Source organism: Aquarana catesbeiana, linkage group LG02, assembly GCF_042186555.1.
Source record: "Aquarana catesbeiana isolate 2022-GZ linkage group LG02, ASM4218655v1, whole genome shotgun sequence".
Classification (NCBI taxonomy): domain Eukaryota; kingdom Metazoa; phylum Chordata; class Amphibia; order Anura; family Ranidae; genus Aquarana; species Aquarana catesbeiana.
In genome coordinates, this window is record NC_133325.1 from 404,966,521 (window position 1) to 404,993,596 (window position 27,076).

The window sequence follows — 27,076 nt, forward strand, 5'->3', positions numbered from 1 at the left end:
TCAGATGATCTTGAAGGGAACTCCGCGCCAAATTTTAAATAAAAATCCGGCATGGGTTCCCCCTCCAAGGGCATACTAGGCCCTTGGGTCTGGTATGGACCTTGAGGAGAACCCCCTACGCCGAAAAAACGGCGTGGAGGGTCCCCCCCCCCAATCCATACCAGACCCTTATCCGAGCACGCAGCCCGGCCGGACAGGAATGGGGGTGGGGACGAGCGAGCGCCCCCCCCCCCCCCTCCTGAACCGTACCAGGCCGCATGCCCTCAACATGGGGGGTTTGGTGCCTTGGGGGAGGGGGGCGCGCTGCGGCCCCCCCCCACCCCAAAGCACCTTGTCCCCATGTTGATGAGGACAAGGGCCTCTTCCCGACAACCCTGGCCGTTGGTTGTCGGGGTCTGCGGGCGGGAGGCTTATCGGAATCTGGGAGCCCCCTTTAATAAGGGGGCCCCCAGATCCCGGCCCCCCACCCTATGTGAATAGGTATGGGGTACATGGTACCCCTACCCATTCACCTAGGGAAAAAAGCGTCAATAAAAAACACAGTAAACAGGTATTTAAAATAATTTATTAGGCAGCTCCGGGATCTTCTTCCGACTTCGGGGGTCTCTCCGGCGTCTTCTCCCGGTGTCCGCATCTTCTGCCGGCTCCACCGCTATCTTCTGGCGCTCTTTTGCCAGCGGTGGTCCGGACCTCTGGATCATCTTCTTCCCTCTTCTCTTCCAGAGATGTTGACACGACGCTCTCCCCAGCCAGAATGGTTTCTGTGCGCTCTGCAAGGGACTTATATAGGCGGTGACCCCGCCCCCTTATGCCGTCACAGTCCCTGGGCATGCTGGGTCTGTGACGTTTTAGGAGGCGTGGTCACCGGGTGATGACCACGCCCCCTTATGACGGCACAGCCCCAGCATGCCCTGGGACAGTGACCTCATAAGGGGGCGGGGTCACCGCCTATATAAGTCCGTTGCGGAGCGTTCAGAGACCATTCCAGCTGGAGAGAGCGTCCTGTCAACATCTCTGGAAGAAAAGAAGAAGGCAGAAGTCCGGACCACCGCTAGCAATTGAGCTGCAGAAGATAGCGGAGGAGCCGGCAGAAGATGCGGACACCGGGAGGAGACGGCGGAGAGACCCCCGAAGTCGGAAGAGGACCCCCGAAGTCGGAAGAAGATTCCGGAGCTGCCTAATAAATTATTTTAAAAACCTGTGTACTGTTTGTTTTATTGACGCTTTTTTTCCCTAGGTGAATGGGTAGGGGTACCATGTACCCCATACTCATTCACATAGGGTGGGGGGCCGGGATCTGGGGGCCCCCTTATTAAAGGGGGCTCCCAGATTCCGATAAGCCCCCCGCCCGCAGACCCCAACAACCAACGGCAAGGGTTGTCGGGAAGAGGCCCTTGTCCTCATCAACATGGGGACAAGGTGCTTTGGGGGGGGGGCGCACACTGCGCCCCCCATGCCCCAAAGTACCCCCCATGTTGAGGGCATGCGGCCTGGTACGGTGGGGGGGGGGCCGCCAGCGAAGTCGCCCGTCATGGAGGCGACTTGAAGTCGCCTCGTAATTTGCCGAAGTCGTGCCAAAGTCGCGCTGAAGCCGCGTTGAAGTCGCGGTACAAAGTCGCGTTAAAGTCGTGTTGCCCATGTGTGAACCGACCCTGACAATTTTGCAATTTTGAAAAAACAAAATAAACAAACAAATTATATTTTTTTACTTTCTGCTATAAAACAAATAAAAACATAAATAAAATTTCCTCATCAATTTAGGCCAGTTTTTTCCCATTTCATTGATCTGCACAACTTATAGGCTTGACATGTTTGGTATCCATTTACTTGACACAACTTCATCCAATATACTTTGGGTATTAAATTGTGTTTGTGTGCACTAAAGTTAATTTTAGTGTTTTCTCTTGTGAAAATGTGTTCAGAAAACAGTTGCACAAATACTGTGCAACATAAAAATGCTGCCACCGTTTTATTTTATAGGGCCTTGGCTTTCAGAAAATGTTTGTTGTTTGGGGGTTTTAAGTAATTTTTAGCAAAAAATACAAAAAAACTTTAAAGTTTAACCACTTTGCATCTGTACAATTATTTATATTTCACACACATTTTAAAGTGATACTAAAAGGAAAATTGTAAAAAAAAACAAAAAAACAAAAACACAGGTTATAGTTACCTGCTCTGTAGAATAATTTTGCATACAGCAGCTTCGGTCCCCTGCTAGCGCTCTGGGCTCCTCCCCCCTGCAATGCCCCCACAGCAGGCTGCTTGCTATGGGGGCACACGTGTGTGCTCGCTTCCGAGCCACAATCTGTGTGTCCACTGACACACAGAAAGGAGCTCAGCCCTGCCCTCTGCTCCCTCTCCTCACTGACTGTTATTGACAGCAGCAATAGTCAGTGGCTCCCGCTACTGTGTCTGAGCCAATGAGGAGGGAGAGAGCCAGAAAAGCAGCTGCATCACTGCTTGCTGGATTGAGACCGGGCTCAGTTAAGTATTAGGGGGATGGAGGAGCTGCACATAGAAAGGTTTTTTTATCTTTAGAATTAAGCTTTAACATGATTAGACTGAAGAATATTTATAAAATGCTAGACTGCACAGCAACCTAGGTACTTGCCACGTACAGGGGTGATATTCAAGTCCACCACGTCCATTGTTTTCTTAAATGCCAGGGTGTGTGTGTATGCACATTAAACAGAACTGCACATGAGCAGACTAGGTCAGTCTCACAAACCGTGATTAGTTGAATACATTTTTTTACAGATCCATTTTGTGATAAATAAAACTGTAAATTTATTAGGTCACCTCTTTTTACCGAGAAGCCATTCTTTTCTGAGCTCTAAGAAAGGGGGTGCGCCCCCAAAACGCGTTAGATGTGCCCCGTGTTCTGTGCATGTCCATGCACTGTGTTTATGGCCTTTTATCAGTTGCATTTTGTGAGTACCCACTTTTATAATAAAAATTTCTTATTATTAAATTATCTTTGGTAAGGCACTAGGTGTTCGCGCCTTCCATTTGTTTTTCTTGTAGTTCCTTTCGGATTACCCCATCTGAGGAAGGCAGCATCCACCCAGTTTTGGATACAAATATATACCTTTCACACCACCATTTTATCTGACATCTGTTACTCCACACCTTGGAAGACCTATTAGCGCTGGAAATGACTGTTTTTTGTATCTAGACTGCACAGCAACCTAGGTACTTGCCACATACAGGGGTGATATTCAAGTCCACCACGTCCATTGCTTTCTTAACCACTTCCAGCCTGGCCTATAGCAGATTTACGGCCGGGCGGTGGTTCAGTTATCCTGACTGGGCGTCATATGACATCCAGCAGGATAACAGCTGCCACGTGCTCGTGGGGGCGCACATCGCGGCGATCAGTGGAGCGGTGTGTCAGTCTGACACACCGATCTTGGTAAAGAGCCTCCGCCAGACGTGTCCAATCACGGCTGATCACGATGTCAATAGGAAAAGCCGTTGATCGGCTTCTCCTCACTCGTGTCTGACAGACGCGAGTAGAGGAGAGCCGATCGGCGGCTCTCCTGACAGGGGGGTCTGCTTTGATTGTTTATCAGCACAGCCCCCCCTCGGATGCCCACACTAGACCACCAGGGAAGCCGCCAGGACCACCAGGGAAGGGGGCAACATGTGGATGGCCAGGTATGTACCCCATGGCCATCCACATGTGCAAATTATGCCCGATCTGTGCCAATCAGTGCCCATTTGGCACCATTATATATCAGTGATGCCCAGCAGTGCCACCAATCAGTGCCCATCCGTGCCAATCTGTGCCACCTATAAGTACCCATCAGTGCCACCTATAAGTACCCATCAGTGCCACCTACGAGTGCCCAGTGCCGCCTATGAGTGCCCATGAGTGCCGCATACCAGTGCTTCCTATCAGTGCCACCTCATCAGTGCCCGTCAGTGCAGCCATATCAGTGCCCGTCATTGAAGAAGAAACATTTTTTTGTAAATAAGTATGTTAACAAAGAAAGAAAAACGTGTTTTTTTTTTTCAAAATTTTCAGTCTTTTTTTATTTGTTGCGCAAAAAATAAAAACCACAGAGGTGATCAAATACCACCAAAAGAAAACTCAATTTGTGGAACAAAATGATAAAAAAAAATTGTTTGGGTACAGTGTTGTATGACCACGCAATTGTCATTCAAATTGCGACAGCGCTGAAAGCTGAAAATTGGCCTGGGCAGGAAGGTGTCTAAGTGCCTGGTATTGAAATGGTTAAATGCCAGGGTGCGTGTATGCACATTAAACAGAACTGCACATGAGCAGACTAGGTCAGTCTCACAAACCGTGATTAGTTGAATACATTTTTTACAGATCCATCTTGTGATAAATAAACTGTAAATGTATTCAGTCACCTCTTTTCACCCAGCAGCCAGTCTTTTCTAAACCAACACTGTTTTTCACAGAACATATGCAAGAACATATGCAACAATTGCACACCAGAAAATGATCTGGAAGACAGTTTTGGTTGTCTACAAACATGACCCCTGTAATGGTAGTGTGTACTGGGGACAAGAAATGCTGTGTGTGGCAGCCATTTTGTCAAGTCTCAGGTCACCCATGCCATTTTGTCATAAAAGATACAGCGAGTATAGAAAAGAATCACACCCCTTCAAAATAATCACATTTTGTTGCTTTGCAGTCTGAAATGAAGACAGACACAGTTTTTGTTTTATCCAGCTGTACTTATGCAACTTATAACATCCCAGTAAAAAATATAGTACTAACATGTCAGAAAAAAAAAAAATAAATAGAAAAAACATTTAAAAACAGAATTACTGAGTTGGAAAAAGGATCACCCTTGGGTCCGTATTTTGTAGAACCACCTTTTGCTTTAATTACAGCCTTTAGTCTGTTAGGATAGGTCTTCTACTAACTTTGCACATCTAGACTTTGCAATATTTGCCTACTCTTCTTTGCAGAACTGTTCAAGTTCAGTTAATTGTAATGGTGACAGTTTGTGGACCACCTCCATGCTTTATTGGATTTCTGCCCATATCTGACATATCATTTGGTGTTGAGGCCAAAAAATTGAATTTTGGTCTCAATTTTTCCATGTGACCTCAGAATCTTCAAGGTGCGTTTTGGTAAAGCTCAGTCATAACTGCATGTGGCTTTTTTCTTGCAACCCTCCCATACAAGCCTCATTTGTGGAGAATTTGTGATATTGTTGTCACAAGAAACACAATGACCACTCCTTGTCATAAATTCCTGCAACTGCTTCAGAGTTGCTGTAGGCCTCGTGGTATCCTCTCTGGCCAGTTTCCTCCTTGCTCCTTCATCCAGTTTTGAGCGATGTCCTGAAACGGGGGGGGGGGGGGGGGGGGGATGGGTGGGGGTCTGTGTTGTCCACAACTTTATCCAGGAGATCTTTTGACAGTGTCTTGCCACTCATAGTTGATTTGCTTCAGTTGCCCTAGCAGGGACTGAAATAGTCCAGGGAAGCTCTTTTCATGCTGAGCTAATCAAAATGACCACAGCTGATCACAGTTGAAAGTCAAATTATTATTATTCAGGATTTATATAGCGCCAACAGTTTACGCAGCGCTTTACAATATAAAAGGGAGACAATACAGTTATAATACAATACAATAGGATTAAGAGGGCCCTGATTAAGAGGGCCCTGCTCAGAAGAGCTTACAATCTAATAGGGTGGGGCAGGTGGTACAAAAGGTTGTAACTGTGGGGAATGAGCTGGTGGAAGTGGTAGGAGATTAGTTGGAGACGTGATAGGCTTTCCTGAAGAGATGACTTTTCAGGGATTGCCTGAAGGTAGCAAGAGTAGGTGATAGCCGGATAGATGGAGGTAGCGAGTTCCAGAGGATGGGAGAGGCTCTGGAGAAATCCTGGAGACGAGCATGGGAGGAGGAGATGAGAGAGCTTGAAAGCAGGAGGTCTTGAGAAGAGCGGAGAGGTCGATTTGGATGATATTTGGAGACAAGATTAGTGATGTAGCTTGGGGCAGAGTTGTGAATGGCTTTGTATGTTGTGGTTAGAATTTTGAATTTAATTCGCTGGGTGATTGGGAGCCAGTGTAGGGATTGAAGTAGAGGGTTGGCAGACACTGAGCGGTTGGTAAGGTGGATAAGTTTTGCAGCAGCATTCATGATAGACTGAAGAGGGGATAGCCTATGGAGAGGTAAGCCAATGAGAAGGGAGTTGCAATAGTCAAGGCGAGAGATAACAAGGGAATGAATGAGGAGCTTGGTGGTTTCATTTGTTAAAAAAGGGCGAATTTTAGAGATGTTACGGAGGTGAATTCTACAAACTTTTGACAACGATTGGATTTGAGGCTGAAATGACAAGTCAGAGTCTAGGATTACACCTAGTACCCTGGCGTGAGGAGAGGGACTGATGGTGGCATTGTTGATTTTGATGGCAAAGTCATGGAGGGGGGCACGGGCGGGGGGGAATATTAATAGCTCAGTTTTAGAGAGATTTTGTTTAAGGAAGTGGTGCGACATCCATGCTGATATGTCAGTTAGTAAGTTAGTAATGCGAGAGAAGACTGAAGGAGTGAGGTGAGGAGTAGACAGATAGATTTGGGTGTCATCAGCGTATAAGTGGTATTGGAAGCCGTGGGCAGTTATTAAGTGACCAAGGGAGGAGGTGTAGATAGAGAAGAGAAGGGGTCCAAGAACCGAGCCTTGGGGGACCCCCACAGAAAGGGGCAATGGAGAGGAGGAGACAGTTGTAGGTGACACTGAAGGAGCGCTGTGATAAATAGTCAGAGAACCAGGATAGAGCAGAATCTTGGAGGCCAAGGGAATGTAGTTTATTGAGAAGGAGCGGGTGGTCAACAGTATCAAAGGCCGCAGAGAGGTCAAGTAGTAGGAGTATGGAGTACTGGCTGTTGGTTTTAGCAGTTAGTAAATCGTTAGTGAGTTTTAGTAAGGCAGTTTCCGTGGAGTGCAGCGAGCGAAAGCCAGAGTGGTCAAGAAGGTTATTTTCATTGAGGTAGGAGCTAAGACGGTTGTAGACTAAGCGTTCTAGAAGTTTAGAGGTGAATGGGAGCAATGAGATGGGTCTTAAGTTGTTCAGGTCGGTAGGGTCCAGTGAGGGCTTTTTAAGAATGGGAGTGATCTGCGCATGTTTTAGAGGGGAGGCTTTGTGGCTTTGTGTGCCAATGAGAAGGGGATTAGCTACACCTGATCGAGTTTTAGTAATTTTTTAGGAGAGGAGATCCTTTTACCAACTTAGCGATTCTGTTTTTTTTTTTTCCCCTGACATGTTGGTGTCATATCTTTCACTTGGATGTTATAAGCTGCACAGTAAATTTAGATCAATAAAACAAAAACTGAGTCTTTATTTCAGGCTACAAATCAACAAAATGTGATTTGAAATTGGGTTGATTCCTTTCTAGCTGCAGTGAATTTCCCCCCTCCCTCTTCCTTTCAGTTTACACAAGCTCTTAGTTGCACCCCAGACATCAATCTGTTAATACGACTAGCAGAATCTAACACCAATACACATCTCAGTGCCCCATAAAGCTGTCCATCTTGCCCACTGAGTAACTAGAGTTAACAGATACTTGGTCATAAATATCTTAGCTGAAGTAGAGAAAAATTGTATGTTAGTGCAAATAAAAAAAGTATCACGGACAGTACTCAATTTTCTCTGTCACAATTGCACTAATACGGCTACAATCAAATCTTAGCTGAAGTAGAAATACACATTGCTGTCTCTTCTGTGTAGAATCTATAATCCAGTTTATTTAATAAATCATGAAATAATAACAGCACAGCCAGAATAAGGGCATATTTACCTCCCTCGGTTAATTTGTAGCCGTTCAGGTCCAAACACCCCCATATTAGAGGATATAGGGATCCACTGGAACACCCTTATCCCTCCTGAGTAAAGTAGACATCCAAAACATGCCATATTTACAGCGGGGACGGAAAGTATTCAGACCTCCTTACATTTTTCACTCTTTGTTATAGTGCAGCCATTTGCTAAAATCATTTAAAGTTCATTTTTTTTCCTCATTAATGTACACACAGCACCCCGTATTGACAGAAAAACACAGAATTGTTGACATTTTTGCAGATTTATTAAAAAAGAAAAACTGAAATATCACATGGTATTCTGACCCTTTGCTCAGTATTTAGTAGAAGCACCCTTTTGACCTAATACAGCCATGATTTTTTTTGGGAAAAATGCAACAAGTTTTTCACACATGGATTTGGGGATCCTCGGCCATTCCTCCTTGCAGATCCTCTCCAGTTCTGTCAGGTTGGATGGTAAATGTTGGTGGACAGTCATTTTTAGGTCTCTCCAGAGATGCTCAATTGGGTTTAAGTCAGGGCTCTGGCTGGGCCATTCAAGAACAGTCACAGAGTTGTTGTAAAGCCACGCCTTCGTTATTTTATCTGTGTGCTTAGGGTCATTGTCTTGTTGGAAGGTAAACCTTCAGCCCAGTCTGAGGTCCTGAGCACTCTGGAGAAGGTTTTTGTCCAGGATATCCCTGTACTTGGCCGCATTCATCTTTCCCTCGATTGCAACCAGTCGTCCTGTCCCTGCAGCTGAAAAACACCCCCACAGCATGATGCTGCCACCACCATGCTTCACTGTTGGGACTGTATTGGACAGGTGATGAGCAGTGCCTGGTTTTCTCCACATATACTGCTTAGAATTAAGGCCAAAAAGTTCTATCTTGGTCTCATCAGACCAAAGAATCTTATTTCTCACCATCTTGGAGTCCTTCAGGTGTTTTTTTTTTTAGCAAACTCCATGTGGGCTTTCATGTGTCTTGCACTGAGGAGAGGCTTCCGTCGGGCTACTCTGCCATAAAGCCCCGACTGGTGGAGGGCTGCAGTGATGGTTGACTTTCTACAACTTTCTCCCATCTCCCGACTGAAAGGTTATGCTAAGCCTCCATCTTGTCTTGTCAGCCATCTTAATATTCACATATTTCCATTTTTGATATGAACAGTTTGAACACCCCTTTAACTTCTCAAATATCTGTCTCAGCATGAGATTCTTCTAATCAATTGTTGTCACACACTTCTTATCTACACTTTCACACTGTCTCTTACATTCCTTTGTATTCAACAGCCTGAGAAACAGAGAACAAAGACTGTTTGTTTTGTCTTATTGTAGTTGCCTTAATATCTACTGCGCATATTTTTAACTATGAATCTTCTGTGTGACTTGTAATTTGCTATAAAGACGCTGGGATGCAAATCAAATACAGTAATTTCCCAAGACATAATTGTTGTGTGCGTGTCGTATGTATTTTGGGACTTGGCTCCGGATATATCTGAAATGCATAATATATCGATCCGAGGTCTGAGAGGTTAAAAGGGACCCCCCCTAGACACAGGATTAACCCATCTCTGGAGCCCAGCCACAGTGATCTTTGGGTTCTTCTTTACCTCTCTCACCAAGGCTCTTCTCCCCCGATAGCTCTGTTTGGCCGGACGGCCAGCTCTAGGAAGGGTTCTGGTCGCCCCAAACATCTTCCATTTAAGGATTATGGAGGCCACTGTGCTCTTAGGAACCTTAAGTGCAGCAGAAATTTTTTGGTGACCCTGGCCAGATCTGTGCCTTGCCACAATTCTGTCTCTGAGCTCTTCAGGCAGTTCCTTTGACCTCATGATTCTCATTTGCTCTGACATGCACTGTGAGCTGTAAAGTCTTATATAGACGGGTGTGTGGCTTTCCTAATCAAGTCCAATCAGTATAATCAAATACAGCTGGACTCAAATGAAGGTGTAGAACCATCTCAATGATGATCAGGAGAAATGGACAGCACCTGAGTTAAATATATGAGTGTAACAGCAAAGGGTCTGAATACTTAGGACCATGTGATATTTCAATTTTTCTTTTTTAATAAATCTGTAAAAATGTCAACAATTCTGTGTTTTTCTGTCAATATGGGGTGCTGTGTGTACATTAATGAGGAAAAAATTAACTTAAAATGATTTTAGCAAATGGCTGCAATATAACAGAGTGAAAAATTTAAGGGGGTCTGAATACTTTCCGCCCACACTGTATATTAATTTCAAAGCAGATTTCATGCTGGACAATAATATGCAGGTTAGTATTCAGTGATATTAATAAACTGTACCAGGGATAGTCATAAACACAGTGACATCCTAGGGCCACTCCTTAGCCACTTAATTGGTCAGATGGTCTCTGTCAACACCCCCTTGATACCAAAGCAAAAGGGGATTGCAAGCACATTTGAGAGTTCTCGTGTAACATCAAACCAAGGAACATGTGTCAAGTCATATGACAGCCAATGAATTATCTTGCTCATTGATCAGACTCTACTGAAGCCAGAACTTGCAAGTATTTCCATTTTCAGATCCTTTTTATTTCTCTGTGGCATTATTATCTTTGTTATACCCTTTTTTCTGTAAATATTTTATTTTGCACAATTTTTTACCTTTTCATTAAACCATATTTTGAAAAGTGTTAAAAGTGTCTCTATTGCCCTAGCACAAACTCCCCGTCTCCTGAAGAGTGCTACTGTAGTATAAAACATACCGGTCTGTGGTGACAGTGTGTGTTACAGACGTTTATGTTAAAATTATAACGATCATTGCCGATATTGTGAAGGGTTGACAAGCCCAAATCTATCTGGTGGCAGTTTGGGGTGTAAAGGGCTAATTGCTTAGTTAACTACACCCAGTGACACTCACTCTCAGTTTGTTGGCACTTAGATTGTGGTTTCCGCAAGCTGGAAAATCTTTGTGCAGGGTGAGGCTGAAAGTGTTATTGTTGTGCATCAGTGACAGCATGGTGTGAGATTAACCACATGCCGACCGCCACAATCCGATTTACGTCGGCAAAATGGCACGGGCAAGCAAAAGGACATCCCTGCACGTCCCTTTGAAATTCCCGCAATAGCGTGCCCGTGGGTCACGCGAACTCAATGTTTGCTGGCAGCCCGCGATTGCGGTGAGGAGAGGCAGAACGGGGATATGCCTATGTAAACAAGGCATTTCTCTGTTCTGCCTAGCAACATGACAGGGATCTACTGCTCCCCGTCATCGGGAGCAGTGATCTCTGTCATGTTGTAGTGAGCCCTTCCCCCCTGCAGTTAGAACACATCCAAGGAACACATTTAACCCCTTAATAGCCCTAGTATTTAGCCCCTTCCCTACCAGTGACATTTATACAGTAATCAGTGGCAATTTTTAGTGCTGATCGCTGTATAAATGTCAATGGTCCCAAAATAGTGTCAAAGCCGCAATGTCACAGTCATGATAAAAATCGCAGCTCGCCCCCATTACTAGTTAAAGAAAAACTCAATAAAAATGCCATAAATCTATCCCCTATTTTATAAATTTTTGCACAAACCAATCAATATACACTTATTGCGTTTTTTTTTTTACCAAAAATATGTAAAATACATATCGGCCTAAACTGTGGAGGAAATCAGTTTTTTTATATATTTTTGGGGGATATTTATTATAGCAAAAAGTAGAAAAATTGTTTTTTTTTTTTTTATTCAAAATTGTCACTTTTTTTTGTTTATAGAGCAAAAAAAAAAAACACAGAGGTGATCAAATAAAACCAAAAGAAAGCTCTATTCGTGGGAAAAAAAGGACGTCAATTTTGTTTGGGTACAACGTCACACGACTGCGCAATCGTTAACTAAATGAAGCAGTGCCGAATCGCAAAAAAAGCTCTGGTCAGGAAGGGGTAAATCCTTCTGGGGCTGAAGTGGTTAACCAGTCAGTTGTCACAAGTTTGTGGAAAGTGCAGTGGTCTGACATCATGTTGGTGACACCCCTCCATAATTTTTTCAGATGTCTGGAGTCACAAAAAATAAATAAAATAGACTTACATAGTAGGCGAGGTTGAAAAAAGACACAAGTCCAACCTATGTGTGATTATGTGTCAGTATTACATTGTATATCCCTGTATGTTGCGTTCATTTCATTCTATCGATGCTCCCCGCTGAGACCACTGCCTGTGGAAGGGAATTCCACATCCTTGCCGCTCTTACAGTAAAGAACCCTCTACGTAGTTTAAGGTTAAACCTCTTTTCTTCTAATTTTAATGAGTGGCCACGAATCTTGTTAAACTCTCTTCTGCGAAAAAGTTTTATTTCTATTGTAGGGTCACCAGTACGGTATTTGTATATTGAAATCATATCCCCTCTCAAGCGTCTCTTCTCCAGAGAGAATAAGTTCAGTGGTCGCAACCTTTCCTCATAACTAAGATCCTCCAGACCCTTTATTAGCTTTGTTGCCCTTCTTTGTACTCGCTCCATTTCCAGTACATCCTTCCTGAGGACAGGTGCCCAGAACTGGACAGCATACTCCAGGTGCGGCCGGACCAGAGTCTTGTAGAGCGGGAGAATTATCGTTTTATCTCTGGCGTGGATCCCCTTTTTAATGCATGCCAATATTCTGTTTGCTTTGTTAGCAGCAGCTTGGCATGCCATTGCTGAGCCTATCATCTACTAGGACCCCCAGGTCCTTTTCCATCCTAGATTACCCCAGAGGTTCTCCCCCCAGTGTATAGATTGCATTCATATTTTTGCCACCCAAATGCATTATTTTACATTTTTCTACATTGAACCTCATCTGCCATGTAGTTGCCCACCCCATTAATTTGTTCAGATCTTTTTGCAAGGTTTCCACATCCTGCGGGGAAGTTATTGCCCTGCTTAGCTTAGTATCGTCTGCAAATACAGAGATTGAACTGTTTATCCAATCCTCCAGGTCGTTTATGAACAAATTAAATAGGATTGGTCCCAGCACAGAACCCTGGGGAACCCCACTACCCACCCCTGACCATTTCGAGTACTTCCCATTTATCACCACCCTCTGAACTCGCCCTTGTAGCCAATTTTCAATCCATGTACTCACCCTATGGTCCATGCCAACGGACCTTATTTTGTACAGTAAACGTTTATGGGGAACTGTGTCAAATGCTTTTGCATTGCACTTCAAATGGTAATACCTGTTTGAAGATTACAATGGTGCACAACTTCAAGTGTGTGTGTGTATTTACATTTTTTAATGTATGTTAGGTCGCTTCCTTTCCTGGTAACCCGGGTTGGACTTATAGGTGTATGGATAGAACTCTCTGATCGATTGGGTAATCAAGACTCCATACACACAGGGATGGTGAATCAAGATTACAATGCTTTATTGGGTTTGCAGATATCTTATACAATTACATAGAGAGAAAAACCTCCCTCTTATTATCAGCCAATGAGATTGAAGCATAAACTTTATAAAAAAATAAGCATAAACGTCATACACTGCATATTCTGCCTGGAGACATCTCTCAGGCTATGTTTAAATATAAATATATATGAAGCTACGTATATTAGGCAATTTGCCAATGTTCCAGACACCCAACTTCTAACTTGTTATAACTTTGTTATTCATGGTCTATATTAAGTGTCAGACTGACCACATGTACATCCTGTTCAAGTACATAGCTCGCAAATAATCTTTGCACTTCTAATTTTCTGCATAAGAAAGCAAAATACATGTATTCTATCTAATACCTTAAAGCAGCACTCTAACATCCTTACAATGTACAGTTAGCAAAACGAAGATGGAACATATTTTTCATACCTTCTAGAAAAATTGGAGGGATGCTGCCAGTCCTGATTCTGTCTGCTGATTTGGTTTAATAATGACGTCAGCTCATGAAAGGGATCTGTCATTACAAAAAAAAGGCATGATTATCTCTAAAATAGGTATAAATTTATAAAACTGTAAGCAATCTTGGAGTTAGGCTTAAGAAATTTAAAACCTAGAATTGGTTTAAATCTAGACCAGTAAAAGCCTGACTTTCAAATGTGTGTGAATAATATTAACCGCTTCAATATCGGGCCAATTCTGACACTTTGCTCCTACATGTAAAAATCATCATTTTTTTGCTAGAAAATTACATAGAACCCCCAAACATTATATATGTTTTTTTAGCAAAGACCCTAGAGAATACAATGGCGGTTGTTGCAACTTTTTATCTCGCACAGTATTTGCGCAGGAATTTTTCGAACGCGTTTTTCTGGGGAAAAAAAACTGTTTTGTGTTTAAAAAAAACAAAACAAAACAGTAAAGTTAGCCCAATGTTTTTGCATTTTGTGAAAGATGAAGTTACGCCGAGTAAATAGATACCTAAGATGTCACGCTTCAAAATTGCACACGCTCGTGGAATGGCGCCAATGTTCGGTACTTAAAAATCGGAGTTACTTACCGGTAACGTCCTTTTCCAGGAGTCTTTCAGGACAGCACCATAGAGAGACCTTGGCTCCTCCCCTTCTGAGGAAACACCGCCTTCAACTTTTAGCTTTAAACCTCACCGCTCCCCCCCCGGCCCCTCAGTTCTTCAAGAGGACCTCCGGTTAGTTGGGGAGACACAAGAACACGTCATAATAACTCTGATCTTACCTGACGTTCTTCTGCGATGAACTCTTCACGAATGTCCCTAAAGTAGGGTGGGTAACTGTGCTGTCCTGAAAGACTCCTGGAAAAGGACGTTACCGGTAAGTAACTCCGATTTTCCCATTTACGTCTTTCAGGACAGCACCATAGAGAGGATGAGCGAGCACCTTACCTTAGGGTGGGACTACTGCCTGCAGAACCTTACGCCCAAAAGCCTGGTCTTTTGCTGATAGAAGGTCTAATCTGTAGTGTTTCACGAACGTGTCGAATCTGGACCACGTTGCCGCTCTACAGATCTGCTCCGGAGACGCACCAGCCCACTCGGCCTGAGAGGTCGCCACTGCCCTAGTGGAGTGTGCCCTGATACCCTTAGGGGCTTCCAACCCGCTAATTATATAAGCCTGGCTGATGGCTAACCTTAACCACCTAGCTATAGTGCGCCTAGAGGCTCTGCCTCCCTTCCTGGTTCCTGAAAATAACACAAAAAAGGAATCAGATTTTCTAAATGGTTTTGTATCCTCCAAGTACTGCAGGACACACCTTCTTACATCTAGTTTATGAAACCTATGTTCCTGTTCCCTCACAGGATTCAAACAAAAGGTGGGCAAAACAATTTCCTGGCCTCTATGAAAAACCGAGGCCACCTTTGGCAAAAAGGCCGGGTCGGTTTTAAAAATTACCCGGTCCGGAAATATCTGAAAAAAGGGTGCCCTAAACGAGAGGGCCTCGAGTTCACTCACTCTTCTTGCCGTAGTGATTGCCACCAAAAACACTGTTTTGAGGCTAATCCATTTTAGCGTACACGTCTCCAATGGCTCAAAGGGTTCCCCTGTAAGCGCTTGTAAGACCAAAGAAAGATCCCACATTGGGAAGGGGGAGACCCTCAAAGGTCTCTGCCTACTCAATGCTTTAAAAAATCTAACGATCCAAGGATCGGAGGCTAGTTGTTTATCCAGAAACACACTCAAAGCGGAAACCTGTCCTTTCAGGGTGCCAAGGGCTAACCCCTTGTCCGCCCCTGCTTGCAGGAACTCTAAGACCGCTATAGAGCTGTGAACATCAAAGGAAGTTTCTGTGCACCAGCTATTAAAACGCTTCCACGTTTTTTGGTAGATAGCCTGGGTTTCTTTTTTCCTGCAATTTAGGAGGGTCTTCACTAAGCTATCTGAGAAACCCCTGCTCTTTAGCAATTCCTCCTCAGTAGCCAAGCCGCGAGGCTCCATCTCTCCACCTGGGGACAACAGATTGGCCCCTGGGAAAGTAGATTCTCCTGAACTGGCAAAAGCCAGGGGGGTTCCGCTGCCAGACTTCTCAGGATGGAGAACCAAGGCCTCCTGGGCCAATTTGGCGCAATAAGAATGAGGGTTGTGTTTTCCAGCTGGAACTTTCTTAGGACGGCTGGGATCAGTACAGGTGGGGGGAAGGCATAACACCTGTCGAAAGTCCAACTCTGAGCCAGTGCGTCTACCCCTAGAGCTCCATCCCACCTGTTTAGGGAGAAGAAGAGATGCACCTTCCTGTTTTCTCTCGAGGCAAAGAGGTCTATGCATGGCCTTCCCCATTTCTGGGATATTGCCTCGAAAACCCCCTGGTTCAGAACCCAGTCGCCTTCTCTCAGCCGTTTCCTGCTGAGGAAATCTGCCACCAGATTTTGTTCCCCCTTCAGATGCACTGCCGAGAGGGATAGGACGTTTACTTCGGCCCATTTGAGAATGCTTTCTACCAGGGTCCACAAGGGTCTGCTTTTGGTACCCCCCTGCCTGTTTATGTAGGCTACAGCCGAGGAGTTGTCCGACCGGACTCTCACATGCTGTCCCTGCAGTTCCTTTTGAAAAGCTCTGAGTGCCAAGGCTACTGCTCTCAGTTCCTTCCAGTTGGAGGATCTTCTTGCGTCCTCCCTCCGCCAGACGCCTTGAGCCACCCGGTCCTCCATATGCGCCCCCCAACCCATGCCACTCGCATCGGTCGTGACGCATCTGGACACCGGCAGAACCCACTCCAAACCCTGTGAGAGATTGGCCTCTCTTCGCCACCACCATAGGGATCTCTTGACCTGGCCTGGTATAGTTATCAGGGAGTCCAAAGACCCCTGACTGTGATCCCAAATACTCAGGATGAAGAGTTGTAAAGGGCTAAAGTGTAACCCTGCCCATTGAACTGCTGGAAGTGCAGCCGTCAGTAATCCCAAGGCTGACATAGCCTTTCTTACTGATATTTGTTGGCTGCCCTGGAGTGACAACATTGCCTTGTCTACCTTCTGGATCTTCTCCCTTGGCAGGAAGACTTTCTGTTTTGTTGAATCCAACAGGTAACCTAAAAAGATTACCTTTTGCGATGGAGTCAAATTGGACTTTTCCAGATTTAAGAGCCAACCTAGACCCTCTAGAATGTTCCTTGTAAACTGCAGGTCCTGCGACAGTTGTTCCGGGGAAGAGGCAAAAAGTAGTAGATCGTCTAAATATGCGATCACTGAGATGCCCTTGATCCGTAGGAAAGCCAAGACTTCTACCATGACTTTGGTGAAGATGCGGGGGGAAGAGGATAGCCCGAAGGGAAGGGCCCTGAACTGCCAATGAAACGTCCCTTCTCTGGTATTTACCGCCAGCCTGAGGAACTTCTGACACTGATCTGCAATGGGAATGTGCAGGTAGGCATCCCTCAAGTCTACCGATGCCATGAAGCAGTTCGGAGGAAGGAGCGTTTTTACCGAATAGATCGAGTCCATTCGGAACCTCCTGTAGGTGAGCGAGACGTTCAGAGGCTTCAGGTTCAGGATGAGCCTGAACTTCCCCGAGGGTTTGCGCACCACAAAAATGTGGGAGTAAAAGCCTCTGCCCGTCTCTCCTTCTGGAACTCGAACTACTACCTCCTGTTCCTCCAACTCCTGGAGGGAGGAAAGGAGAGCCGCTGACCTCTCTGCACATTTCGGTAGCGTGGTTACCAGGAGTCTGCATGGTGGAGGTTCTGCAAACTCTAACCTGTACCCTCTTCTTATGACTTCCAAAATAAAATGGTTGGAGGTGATCATCTCCCACTGTGGAAGGAAGGCCCCCAATCTTCCTCCCACCGTTATTCTGTCACTTAGTCTTTTTGGGCTGTTCAGGAGGGCGAAAAATAGCCCCCCCACGCCCTTTCCCTACCCCTTTTTCTGTTGATCATATTTTGGGGGGTCCAATTTCTTCCAGGGCCGAGACTTTCTTTTAGTCTCTGCCGGTTTCCTTTTAAAAGGAAATGCCTTTTTTCTGTCAGCCGTTCGATCCAACACGGCTTCCAGACCTGGTCCAAAAAGCAAGTCCCCCGTGAGAGGAATGCCGCAAAGTTTAACCTTGGATGCGGTATCTCCCTGCCACGTTTTAAGCCATAAGGCTCTTCTTGCCGAATTGGACAATGCGGCTGATCTTGCGGACATACGCACCGATTCAGCCGAAGCATCTGCCAGATAAGCTATTCCTTTAAGGAGCATGGGAAAAGATGACAGGATTGTTTCCTTAGGCGTTCCTGCCTCTATGTGTGCTTTAATTTGCGTCAGCCAGTACTCCATGTTCCGTGCCACCACTGTGGACGCCATGGCGGGTTTGAGGTTCCCTAGGGAAGAGTCCCAGGATTTTTTCAAGAGGGAATCTATCCTCTTATCCATGGGATCTGGGAGTGCCCCCATGTCCTCAAAGGCCAAGTCAGTGTGCCTGGAGACCTGCGAAAAGGCTGCGTCTAGCTTAGGGGATTTGTTCCATACCAGCGCCTCCTCTTCTGCAAAGGGGAACCTACGCTTAAGTGCTCTTGAAAGGAAAGGTTTCCTTTCGGGGTCTTGCCACTCTTTTTTGATGGCGTCGACCAAGACCTCATGGACCGGGAACACCTTCCTTTTATGTTCCCCTAGTCCCTTGTACATCTGGTCATGGAGTGATAGCTTCTTCCTTTCCTCCTGGATTCCTAGGGTGGTATGAATGGCTCCTAGGAGCTCCTCCACCTCTTCCAGGGAAAGCTTGTAGCGAGAGGATCTTGTGGATTCCCCTTCCACCTCCTCTCCCTCTGATTCCCCCTGGGGATCTGAAGACCCGCTATCAGGCTCTTCCTCAACCTCGAGTCTGGCACCTCCTGGATTCTCTCCACTTCCCGAGGGAGCATCCATTAAGGACTGAGGAACACTCTGCTGTGCTGGTGGAGAAATAACCTGTGGCTGTGGCAACTGAAGACTGGAAAATAGTGCCTTAAAAGTCTGCACAGTATTAGAAAGCTCCTTAACGGATGCTGCTAAATCTGAAGACTGCTCTCCAGACTGCTCCCTTACTAACCCCTCTATACATTCCCTGCAGAGGGGCTTAGACCAAGATTCCCCCATTGTGATTCTGCATGAGGGGCATTTTCTCTTTGTACTGTGGGGTGACTTGCTTTGCTCTGTAGCTTTGCCCTGTAAAATAAGTTAAAAAGAGGGAGCAATCAGCAAACTTATCCACCAGCACTACCACGGAGGGCCACCAGGGGTGCACTTCCCGGGACCGACCACCACCAGGGACCCAGTCACAACCCTTTCCCCCCCCCTCACCACCAAGGGGAGTTCTACACCTGTGGAGCTTACAGGAAGCGGTAAGGGAACACCACCCCAGGGTTCCTCTTACCTTGGAGTGGCTGGTGCAGAATTCTCCTGGAGCGGTTCTTGAAGCCCCTGCTTCCGACATCTCCTTAGAGTGCAGTGGTGTTCCAAACCCCTGTATGCTGTCCCCACAGCAGGTCAGAGGCAGCACCAGCCGAACGCGCGGTCCGTTTTCATCACCGCGACCGGAACCGGAAGTCACGGGTCAGACGGAAGCACTGACCTCCGCCGAAAATGACGTCACCCGCCCTCCGACCCAGCGCTCAGAGCTCCCACGCTGGCTGCAAGTGCAGGGCGGTCTCCTGTGCCTCCGCCTATGCCACTGCTAGGCAAAAAGAAAACGGACCCCTCCGGCTTACGGCTTCACTAAGAGAAGCTGGAGGAACGTGATGTGCAGTCTTCTAAAGGTACCCAGCCACACTAGCCCCTTGGACTGCAGTCTTTATAAGAAAATGAGCAGGAGAGAGACAGAGAGAGAGAGCGCCCGATCACCCCCCTCTGCTCCGCCTGCAATTAGCTTCAGCCTCCCTGGCTGTTTAGCCCTGGTTCCTTGCGATGTCTCCCCACCGGAGGAAACACCAGAACTGAGGGGCCGGGGGGGGGGAGCGGTGAGGTTTAAAGCTAAAAGTTGAAGGCGGTGTTTCCTCAGAAGGGGAGGAGCCAAGGTCTCTCTATGGTGCTGTCCTGAAAGACGTAAATGGGAAAATCCCCATAGGCGACGCTTGAAATTTTTTTACTGGTTACATGTTTTGAGTTACAGAGGAGGTCTAGGGCCAAAATTATTGCTCTCGCTCCAACGTTCGCGGCGATACCTCACATGTATGGTTTGAACACAGTTTTCATATGTGGGCGGGACTTACTGCGAGCACACGGGGACAGCGGCGCTTTAAAAAAATTTTTTTTTTTTTATTGTTAATTATATATTTTTTTTTATTTTGACACTTTTTTGAAAAAAAAAAAAAAAAATTGATCACTTTTATTCCTATTACAAGGAATGTAAACATCCCTTGTAATAGCAATATGACATGTCAGGTGCTCTTAATAGTGATATATGGGGTCAATAAGACCCCATATCTCACCACTAGGCTGGGAAGCCTGAAATAAAAAAAAAAAAAAATAAAATGATCGCCGCTTCCCAGCCGAAGCGGCGCCATTTTTTTGAATGGAGAGGCTGGGCGTGACGTCATAACATCGCGCCTGGCCTCCGACGATCATAGAGACTCCGGGGACCATCTGGTCCGCCGGAAATCTCTATGATCTACATCCAGCGCCGGCGGATCTACTCTCCGCCTCACCGATCGTAACGGTGAGTCGGAGCAAGCACCGGAGGGCAGCGGGAGGGGGACGTCCCCTCTCGCCTCCCATAGGAATGATCAAGCGGCGGAACGGCCGCTATGATCATTCCTATGGTGTAGAGATTCGCCGGCTGAAACCGGCAATATCTGAATGATGTCTGTAACTACAGGCATCATTCAGATATACCTGCTCAAAGCCCAGGACGTCATATGACGTCCGTGGGCTTGAAGTGGTTAAAGTATTCTGAGAGAAGACAAACAAAGATGTACAGCAAAGAACAATATATTAAATTGGAAAAAAAAACATTTTTAATAGAATATATTAACCAAGAATCATTATTAGTTTATCTAATATAGGTCTCAGCTAAAACTACAATTTTTATAGAAAGAAAACTTAAATCTCCAATCATTTATCTTTTTATAGTCCTCTACCCCCTCTTTGCCTTCCTTGCAAATTACTTAGAATATATTTTTCTTTTAGTGAAAATGCAGCTTTCTGGGCTCCCCTACAGTGTTTTGTGTTGGCATAGCAGAGTGACAGCCACACCCCTCAGAACAAGTGTACTTACACAGACTAGTATTACAGAAAAAGAGAGGGGATGTGTTGAACCAGGTCTGTTGCTGAGTGCAGGTTTACCAAGTTCAATAGGTCTAACACTTAATGCGTATTTAGACACCCTGCAGAACTGCTGTAACAAGTGGAGGTAAGACTTTGAAAATGGAGGTTGGTGGTATAATGTCGGACTGCTTAGCCCAGTTTACTGTTTGCAAAATCAAATTATCTTTAGGAAGGTAATATAAAAGCACTGGACATATATAAAACACTGGATACAGATCTGGTATAGTACACAGATACAATATAGCCTGGTACAGTAGTAGTAAGGGATGCAATAATTAGGCAACCATATTAGTAAATGGGTTAAGAGAGAAAGTAATATTCAGAATGGGATAGTTAGCCATGTACCAGAGAGACTGAAGGTTAGGTCTTATTCTTTCTAATTACTTGGTGAGTGAAATATTAAGTATGTTATTATAACGCATCAGCATAGGGACTAATTAAATTACAACCTAGGACTCCTGTATGATAGTCTAAACAAGTACCAAATCTAGTTACTAGGGGATGCACAAGCCTCACAAAGTACACCCACTTAATTTTCTTTTCCTGACTGAATGAAATTCTCCTGAAAGTGGAAGTAAAGGCAAAACCTAACTCTTATGCCCCGTACACACGGTCGGATTTTCCGATGGAAAATGTCCGATCGGAGCGTGTTGTCGGAAATTCCGACCGTGTGTGGGCTCCATCGGACATTTTCCATCGGATTTTCCGACACACAAAGTTGGAGAGCAGGAGATAAAATTTTCCGACAACAAAATCCGTTGTCGGAAATTCCGATCGTGTGTACACAAATCCGACGGACAAAGTGCCACGCATGCTCAGAATAAATAAAGAGATGAAAGCTATTGGCCACTGCCCCGTTTATAGTCCCGACGTACGTGTTTTACGTCACCGCGTTTAGAACGATCGGATTTTCTGACAACTTTGTGTGACCGTGTGTATGCAAGACAAGTTTGAGCCAACATCCTTCGGAAAAAATCCTAGGATTTTGTTGTCGGAATGTCCGAACAAAGTCCGACCGTGTGTACGGGGCATTTGGCTACATGTACACTAGCCTACCCTGACTGCAGCCGTGGGAAAACGCAGTAAAAAAGCAAACCACGATTTTGCCACAATTTGAGCTTTCTCGCGGTCAAAACGTTCCTATCCTGAGCATGATTCTTCCACGTTCAGAAGAGGAAGGTTTAACCTCACCTAAAAATGCAGGAGCTACTAAACTTTGCTAAAAGCCAATGTGTACACGGACACATAGGCTTTTATGGAGTTGAGTTTATGAGCTTTGGCAAGAAAAAAAAAAATAAATAAAAAATAAGCCAAAAGCTCCTAAACTCAACTTTAGGAGCTGCCAGTTTACATGAAGCCTAAAATTACTCGGTTTTAATATGTAAACCCACTACTCGTTTTTAATATGTAAACCCACTTCATAGCGGAGTTTAATATGTAAACCCAACATCTAATATTCAGAATATATGTGCAAGCAATGCAAAGCGAACAGGATACTTTTTTTTTTTTTTACGCATACCTGTATTTTAAAAGGAAAAAAAAAAAAAAAAAGTATCCTGTTCGCTTTGCATTGCTTCCTTTGTATGAAATCCCTGGTGTTCCTGACAGTCCCCTCTGCTTTCCTATTAAAGAATGACCACACTAGGCATGAGTGGTCAGTTCTCCAGCTTTGCTGGGAACTCCGCTTGCTCTCCTCCAATGATCAGACTTGTCCTGACACATTCCCCCCTGCGCAGCCATTTACTGGGAAGATCATTGTACTGCTGCTTCTCCTCCTCTAATTCTCTGAGCTCCTTAAAAGCGGTAGTAAACCGCTGAAGAAATAAATAAAAGGTTTAGGCGATATTAATTTTACCTACAGGTAAGCCTTATTATAGGCTTACCTGTAGGTAAAAATGTCCAAGCGGAGTATACAACCGCTTTAAAGCGGGGTTCCACCCAAATTTTGAACATGATCTCTATGCATTCTCTTCCTTGCCTAGATGCTGACATGCTGTGTAAAAAAATTTAAATCGCCGTAATTACCTTTTTTTTTCTAATCTTCTTAGCACTTCCTGGTTTTCCTCCCATGGGAGTAGGCGTGTTTCTAGCCTCTCCCAGACCTCCCACAGTTCCCTGGGAGCTAGTCTCAGGCTTCCCAGCATGCATTGTGCAACAGCGTCATCACAACATCTCGGTGAATGCTGGGAGCACAGCATTCACCGCATCCAGGAAATACATGCTTGTGGGCTTCAAATGCCCACAATGAAGATGGAAACCGCCTTCAGTGAATTTTATAAGTTATTCTTTACAACGAAATCGGACACAGGCGGACTTATTACACAGAACATATGAGTAGATATTCATGAGAAGAAAAGTTCGTGAATGAACTCCAAAAAAAAAAACGATAGATAGGTGGACCCTCGCTTTAAGCAGCTAAGAACTGAGGGGAAAAAAAAAAAAGGTATAATGGTGTGTGTGTGTGTGTGTGTGTAAATATGCGCGTGCGCGCACAACCAAAAGTATTGGGACACCTACCTTTACATGCACATGAACTTTAATGGTATCCCAGTCTTAGTCCATAGGGTTCAATATTGAGTTGGCCCACCCTTTGCAGCTATAACAGCTTCAACTTTTCTGGGAAGGCTCTCCACAAGGTTTAGGAGTGTCTATGGGAATGTTTGACCATTTTTCCAGAAGTGCATTTCTGAGGTCAGGCACTGATGTGGACAAGGAGGCCTGGCTTGCAGTCTCCGCTCTTATTCATCCCAAAGGTGTTCTATTGGGTTGAGATCAGGACTCTGTGCAGGCCAGTCAAGTTCCTCCACCCCAAACTTGCTCATCCATGTCTTTATGGACCTTGCTTTGTGGACTGGTGCGCAGTCATGTTGGAACAGGAAGGGCCATCCCCAAACCGTTCCCACAAAGTTGGGAGCATAAAATTGGTCAAAATGTCTTGGTATTATTATTATACAGGATTTATATAGCGCCAACAGATTACGCATCGCTTTACGACTTGAGGGTAGACAGTACAAATACAATACACTTTATTACAGTAGGAATCAGAGGGCCCTGCTCCTTGGAGCTTACAATCTAAGATATGCTGACGCTTTAAGAGTTCCCTTCACTGGAACTCCAGTCCAGTGGCGGCGTGCTTTACACCATTGCAGCCAACGCTTTGCATTGCACTTGGTGATGTAAGGCTCGGATGCAGCTGCTTGGCCCTGGAAACCCATTCAATGAAGCTCTCTACACACTGCTGTGCTAGTCTGAAGGCCACACGAAGTTTGGAGGTCTGTAGCTATTAACTCTGCAGACAGTTGGTGATTTCTGCGCACTGTGAGCTTCAGCATGCGCTGACACTGCTGTCATTTTACATGGCCTACCACTTCATGGCTGAGTTGCTGTTGTTCCCAGTTGCTTCCACTTTCGTTATAATACCACTAACAGTTGACCGTGGAATATTTAGTAGCATGGAAATTTTACAGATGGAGTTATTGCACCAGTGGCAACCTGTCACGGTACCACACTTGAATTCACTAAGCTCCTGAAAACAACTCTTTCACAAATGTTTGCAGCAGTGCGCATTGCTTAGGTGCTTGATTTTATACACCTGAATCCAATAATTTGGAGGGGTGTCAATACTTTTGGCAATATAGTGTGTGTATAATAATTATATATATATATATACACACACACACATACACGTGTGTGTGTGTGTGTGTGTATATATATACACACACACACACACACTGTGAGAGGGTTAGCTCAGCAGCGGGTGTGTGTGACCCCCTGGATGGGTTCACCACACAAAATCAGGCACAGCAGACACCGTTGCAGGTGAAAAAAAAAACAAATGAAACATGAAAAGAAATCCTGGTCAGTTTGACTGCTTACTACACACGTAGATTCCCTATCTAACAACTGGGTGCAGCCTTGTGCTGCCCCAGTCCCTGTCTCTCTTTTAGAAGTTTGCCACACAGGCGTTAACTCACTGCACAGGACAGATACCACACTCCCCAGTCTACACACACAGAACTGGTTCCAGGATGGAGCATCTCCCTAAGCATGCTGGGGTGTTTTCTATAGGTCTTAATGAGCCCACTTACTTCAGCTGGGCTCATTAACTCTTCCCCTGCAGGACTCCCAGCAATCCCCCCTAGTGGTATAAGTCGGCATAAAGCCTGAATCTAGGGCATACATATTTTCCATCCTGGATACAACCAGGTGATTTTACCTGCCTGCTGTCACATAACCCCCCCCTCTTATTTCAACCTTGGGGTTGGAACACACGCAGTCAGGCACACATGTACCCAAGACAAAGCATCCACATTGCCCATTTTAACACCAGGGCGATGCTTTACTGTAAAGTTGAATTCCTGTAGGGCCAGGAACCACCTATTTACCCTGCTATTGGTCTCCTTGTTTTGAGCCATTCACTTTAAAGGAGCGTGATCAGTAACTAAGTCAACGTGCCTACCTAGCAGATAGTACCGAAGGGAATCTAGAGCCCACGTCACCGCTAAACACTCCTTCTCAATCGTGGCGTAATTTACCTCATGGGACTTCAATTTCCTCCTGAGGTAAATGACTGGGTGCTCTTCCCCATTCCAGACCTGGGACAACACTGCTCCCAACCCAACGTCTGATGCATCAGTTTGTACAACAAAGTCCTTAGAGAAGTCAGGTGAGTACAACACTGGCTGGCTACATAAGGCTGTTTTTAAGGACTGGAATGCTGCTTCAGCCTCTGGGGACCATTTAACCATGACAGACTCTTTCCCTTTTGTCAGGTTGGTGAGGGGCACAGCCTGAGAAGCAAAATGGGGAATGAATCGCCGATAATAGCCAGCGATTCCCAGAAAGGCTCGTACCTGCTTCTTGCTGTTGGGACGTGGCCAACTCTGTATGGCCTCGACTTTATTGACTTGGGGCTTTATCACTCCCCTCCCAATAGTGTACCCAAGATATTTGGCCTCCTCCTGTCCAATGGTACACTTCTTTGGATTGGCAGTAAACCCAGCTTCCGGGATAGAGTCTAAGACTGCTTGCACTTTTGGCAGATATGAGACCCAATCTGTGCTATGGATAATCACATCATCCAGGTAAGCTGCAGCATACTTCTGATGGGGCCTCAGAATTTTGTCCATTTTCCACTAGAATGTTGCCGGTGCATTCTGTAACCCAAACGGCATTCTCTTGTATTGGAATGCTCCATCTGGGGTTACAAATGAAGTTTTCTCCTTGGCCGACTCGGCCAGGGGAATTTGCCAATACCCTTTGGTGAGATCGAGAGTTGTCATGTATCGGGCTGTTCCCAGCCGGTCGATCAACTCATCTTTACGCGGCATGGGGTAGGTGTCAATTTTGTAACTTTATTCAACTGTCGAAAATCGTTACAAAACTGCCAGCTCCCATCAGGTTTGGGCACTAGTACGATAGGACTGGACCAGTCACTCTGGGACTCTTCTATCACACCCAATTCCAGCATCCTTTGAACCTCCCCATGTACTGCCTCCCGTCGGGCCTCTGGTATTCTATAAGGTTTTAGTTTTACCCTTTCTCCTGGCGGGGTGATAATGTCATGCTCTACGCCAGATGTTTCTCCCGGCAGCTCAGAGAAAATCTCTTTGTTGCGAAGTACAAACTCTTTAACCTCCTGTTGTTGGGGTTTTGATAAGGTGACTGCGATTCCAATCTCAGGAACTAAGCAATCAGATTGGACCGGTGACAGTCTCTGCGACCAGGGATTCCCTATCCCTCCAGGCTTTCAGCAGACTGACGTGATATATCTGTTCCGGCTTTCGCCTTCCTGGCTGTCTGACCCTGTAGTTCACCTCACTCACTTTTTCAATGATTTCGTATGGACCTTGCCATTTGGCCATAAATTTGCTTTCAACCATAGGGACTAGCACCAATACCCTATCCCCCGGGGAAAAAGTACGGGTCTTGGCCCCACGGTTGTACACTCTCTGCTGTGCTAACTGCGCTTGGGCCAAATGTTCCTTTACGATTGGCATTACCTGTGCAATTCTATCTTGCATCAGGGCGACATGCTCAATCACACTCCTGTGAGGAGAACTCTAATTTTCCCAAGTTTCCTTGGCGATATCCAGCAGTCCTCCTGGGTGTCTCCCATAGAGTAACTCGAAGAGTGAGAAACCCATAGAGGATTGGGGTACCTCCCTAATGGCAAACATCAAATAG

General features: G+C 45.4%; 1 protein-coding gene across 1 annotated transcript in view; it reads right to left on the bottom strand.

The window, feature by feature from the left end:
* The window catches only part of S100PBP (S100P binding protein), a 105,361-nt gene that overhangs the window by 3,458 nt on the left and 74,827 nt on the right, over positions 1 to 27,076 (bottom strand). Inside the window, exon 5 of the mRNA XM_073615346.1 lies at positions 13,570 to 13,654. Within this exon, the coding sequence (XP_073471447.1) occupies positions 13,570 to 13,654 (85 nt within the window). The remainder of the gene's footprint in view (positions 1 to 13,569; positions 13,655 to 27,076) is intronic.